The 4,910-nt window shown below is 40.2% G+C and overlaps 1 protein-coding gene across 1 annotated transcript; it reads left to right on the top strand.

Moving 5' to 3' along the window:
* The first annotated feature begins 2,163 nt into the window (after nt 1-2,163).
* Nucleotides 2,164-4,735, top strand: LOC123425639 (UPF0098 protein CPn_0877/CP_0992/CPj0877/CpB0906-like). The gene is made up of 3 exons (XM_045109336.1): nt 2,164-2,587; nt 2,882-3,012; nt 4,679-4,735. The coding sequence occupies exons 1-3, from the start codon at nt 2,164-2,166 to the stop codon at nt 4,733-4,735; spliced, it is 612 nt and encodes a 203-aa protein (XP_044965271.1).
* The last annotated feature ends 175 nt before the right edge of the window (nt 4,736-4,910 follow it).

The raw sequence follows: 4,910 nt of genomic DNA, 5'->3' as shown, positions 1-4,910 counted from the left end.
ATAAGATGAGATTGTCATAACTTTTACGACGATTATAAAAATGTCGTAACATGTTCTAACGATGTTGACATGTCACTCGTGGGTCCATTCTATGTCACGCGTCAAACCCGCCTAGTTTGTGAAGCAACCTACTATTCTATCATTCCAAAAATTCTTTGAAAATTCTCATAAATACTTTGGTTCATATATTCCTCAAATATGTGAAAACCCTTCCATCCATAGTTCAAAAATAATTCAGCAACATTCATTATCCTATTCTGTTCAGAATAGCACTTTGTGAAGGAAGTGCTATTTCTATTTCTTTGATTACCCTCATATTTTTTAGCACTCTTTCCTATCCAAATCCTTGCCTCATGAAAACTTTCGGAACCATTTTCCTAGTAAATATTTCTCAGCAAATTTCCAAAGTTTGTGTTCAGCTAACAACTTTGTGAAGGAAGTACTAGATAGGTATATCGTGATGAGTTGAATTTTTTCCACATATTCTATGTGCCCAAAACATAGCTCTCCACAAAATTTTAGCCCCATCTAACATTCCATGTGAGCTCATCATCCAACCTTTGTTTTTGGTAATATTTTCATTTTATGAAGCAACTACATTATATATTGCTCTATAGTTGATGAAAATTTACCACTCGATGAAACTAACCACATAACTTCACTCCACCAAATTTTAGCTCACTTAATTCAGCCAGTTTCCCTCAATTTTTTCTGAATATTCTGTTCAGTAGGGAGCATTGTGAAGGAAGTACAATTTTGGTTTATCCAAATTTTATGAAATTTTTACAGTGCCTTAATGTGCCCAAATTATCATCCTCCTCCAAATTTCAGCTCAATCCAATCATCTATGCGAGCCCAATTTCACATTAAATATGTCCTAGTATGTTAGAAAATGATTTGATTCAATTTTGCAACAAATATATGGTAGGTCCTTCACAAAAAAACTCATTTTGGGTACTCGAAAAATGAAAAATGAATTGTCCGTCCAAAGAAAATGAGAACTTCCTTAATCAACATTGTTTGCCATTGCAACACGCACCCTTGTGCATAATATTATAGCATTTCAACAAACTATGTCATGAATGTGGCCATAAGATTGATTATTTGGCTTGAAAGCTATTAATCTTCACACATGATACCCCATTTCTAAGAACACTTTTTAAAAATAATTGTCCTATTACAAGTTTATTATTTTTCCTGATAACTTTGTCACATATAATGACACAATGCAAAGGTTTTCTATTTTTTGATTTTGTTTCGAATTTTTCATGCCCATTTCAAAATGCTGTCAACAAGGCGGGTATGACCGTTCATAGCTAGGGCTTGATATTTGCAAATATTTTGGAGTATCTATGAAGAAATAGATATTTTTATATCTAGAAATGTTTTTTGAAAAAAAAATAGCAAACTATGAGTCAGCTGCAGTTCAAATTTAACCCGCTTCCACTTGAATGAGGAGATTTTTTTTTTGACGAGAGGTGGATAAAAGCTTTTGACATCCAACCGTTTGGTCAATTGTATATTAAATATGTACTAGTATTTTAGAAAATTGATGGAGTCCAATTTTGCAACAAATATTTGGTAGGTTCTTCAAAAAAAACTTTTTTTCCACTCGGAAAATGGTTAAAAATAGCTAAAAAGATGAGAAATGCATACAAATTGGTCCTCATCCATAAAATATGGTCTAACTCTAGTGAAAATTTGTGTGATGTCCTTTTCCAAAATATTTTTGATAGATGCTTCAAAAAATTCCTTTATTTTTAGTACTTAAAAACTATTTTAAATCACTGATTTTTCGAACCAATCAGAAGTCTTAGCACGGATTGATGACATGGCACCCATCCATCCATCCATCTACCTCACCATCTCACATCCATCCATCCATGTATCTACAGAAAAGAAAAAAAGATAACCCCACCCGTAACCCAAACCCTAGCTCACACCCCTCCCCCCATCGCACCCTTCCTCCCTCGTCCCCATCTCCTCGCCGCCGCCACCTCCTCCCCGTCCCCGCCTCCCTCCCGATCCAGTCCTCCCTCGTCCCCATCTCCTCGCCGCCACCACCTCCTCCCCATCCCCACTTCCCTTGAACAATCCAGCAAACTCATCGCACGAGCATCAATCAGCAGCGGCAAGCAGAGGGAGAGAGGCAGGCAGACCGAGATGGCACACGAGACCCTGAGGCTGGTGTGCCTGCCGGTGTCGACGCATGACGGGAGGCTGCCGCGACAGTACACGCTGGAGGGGCAAGGCACCAAGAAGGACATCTCGCCGCCGCTGGAGTGGTACGGGGTGCCCGGTGGCATGCGGTCGCTGGCGCTGGTGGTGCAGGACATCGACGCAGACAAGCGGGTTCCATGGATGCACTGGGTGGTGGCCAACAAATCGCATGAGGAGAAGGGGCTTCCCGAGGGGTTCTCGGGCGCCGGCGGCAACGCCAACGCCGGCGGCGAAGGCGTCCTCCAGGAGGGGGTCAACGACTGGAAGCAGCCCGGCTGGCGCGGCCCCGCCCCGGACTCCCACGGCCACCGCATCCAGTTCCGGCTCTACGCGCTCGACGACGTGCTCAGCCTCAGCAACAAGGCAAGTGCGCCCGCAAGCTCCATTCGTGGTGGCTCTGTTCTGAACTTCCTTTTTCTTTTATGACAGTCACTAGTTCAGGTTTAAGATTCAATCGACATTTTCTTTTATGAACGCTGATATGGACTGAATTATCGACCATATCCTGCACAGGAGACAGTTCTGATGTGATTAGAAAGCTGACTTTGAGATGGTTCTTCCTTTGGTTGCTTATAGATGCATAGAGATATCTGCCTTACTGTTTGCCTGAGCAATATACAGTTTTCTGAATGCCACTAATAATTCCTGATTTGTCTTGTAGATGCACAGAGAACAGGAGCTGCCCAGGAAGCTATGAGCGGTATTCGAAGGGCTAGCAAGGCCATGACCAAGCAAGAAGCCCGGAAAATATTGGGTATCAGTGAAAAGACGATTTGGGAAGAGATCGTGCAGGTGTGTGATGATAGAAGCCTATTCTCTTGATACATCTTATATAGCACCTGTCATATGATATGCACATGAATTAAGGTTTCGCTTCCCTGGTACGTGTTAAAAGATGCCATAGCCCAAACTTCTCTATACCACCGGTGCCTGTAGAACACAGTACTTGCCTGAACTATATATCATGTGCATTAAACAAACGCTAGAATCCCAAGTCTCCGGATGACGACGTAACCGGACCCGATAAGCTGATTTCGGCGCGAAAGATATGTTTACCGGACCCGATAAGCTCATTTCGGCGCGAAAGATATGTTTACCTAGTAGCTAGGTAGATGGATCAGACAGACAAATAGCAATGATCCATTATGTATTTTTTTAAACTGCAACCCATAATTGTTTGATGTCGTGAAATGTCTATGTTTTTTTGTTTACATTCTTAAGTTAGCCTCCATACTATATGCGTTGTCATGGTAGCTTTGGTAGGTTATAATGTGCATATCAATAATCCAGTCCAGTTTGGTCAAACCAACATATTTTGGTTCAACTAACTTAGTATTTTGTTGTACCATTGGTACACTATCAACTGCCTGGCATGAATGTGTTGATATTCTGGTAAAAAGCGACTTCATTTGCTCTCCAACTTGTTTTGTATTGTATTTTGCTGTGACATTGGTACATGCTCAACTGCCTAGCATGATTGCCTTGATGTTTTTGGCAAAATGGACATCTTTTGGTCCCAAATTAGTTTTATATTTTGCTGTGACATTGGTACATGCTCAACTGCCTAGCATGATTACCTTGATGTCGCTAAGATAGATAGATGTTACTACTTGTTTTTTCACATGAATCGACGTTCGTTCTACAAAGTGTGCAATTAACTTTCTCTAAATTTGATTGCGATAGAAAATATATTATGTAAATGCATGCTTTCAAAATTCTTTACTAGTAGTAAGATATTCGTGTAAAAATAGTCAAATATGCATCTATTGCCCGCAAAAAAAACTGTTAAAGCTGCATCTGTTGATCTACGCCAGAGTTGGCGTGTACTTTAGAATGAGGGCATATGTATTCCTCTGTTGGCCCATTTATATTTATATTTATATTTATATAATTGTCAGCATACGCGTCGTCCTTGTCATGTATGTCATGCTAGAATTTCGTATGATCTCTACTGTTTTCCGTTGAACGAATGATCTGCTCTAACTCGGACCGTTCTAATTAATTGTACAGCGTGCAAGTTGCCAATTTTAGCATTCAGGTCCACTCCAGAGTCCATGTCACTGAAATGACAGTTCCAGTGTTTACGTCAGGCAACTAACTAAATGAGAATAATTAATTTACTAAGTATTCCCTTGATAAGGATTAATCTGACTCGCATATGCTAATTTTTTATTCCATTCCAAGGTGATAGTTCAAAATTCTTTTATGTCCCTGTGATTGCTATTTCTTCAAGTTAACTAACTTCTAGAGAAAGAATTGCATAAAGTAACCAGATTCATGTGGAGATTGGCTACTGAATTAGTTTAATCAATCAATGGAAGCCTTCTGAGCCTAACCTACTTCATATGAGATTGACCGTTTAAGGAATGGATACTTTTTCAGTTTCAATTGTTGCATACATACATGAACTTGCACTTACCATATGAACCTTGCCATCCTTCCTTTTTTCAAAATACAGGAAGACTGGGTGCTATGCAGGGTGTTCTACAAGAGCAGAACAACAGGTGGTGATTGACTTCACTGCATCATGGTGCGGACCATGCCGCATTATGGCTCCAATTTTCGCTGATCTCGCCAAGAAGTTCCCAAATGCTATTTTCCTCAAGGTCGACGTTGATGACCTGAAGGTATCATCGATATTCACCTATTTCTGTTGAAAATTCTGAGATATTTGAGTCCTTTAGTTTCTT

This window comes from Hordeum vulgare, chromosome 2H (genome assembly GCF_904849725.1).
Source record: "Hordeum vulgare subsp. vulgare chromosome 2H, MorexV3_pseudomolecules_assembly, whole genome shotgun sequence".
NCBI lineage: Eukaryota > Viridiplantae > Streptophyta > Magnoliopsida > Poales > Poaceae > Hordeum > Hordeum vulgare.
Note: the sequence above shows the minus strand (reverse complement) of the source record. Positions and strands in the feature narration are given on the sequence as shown.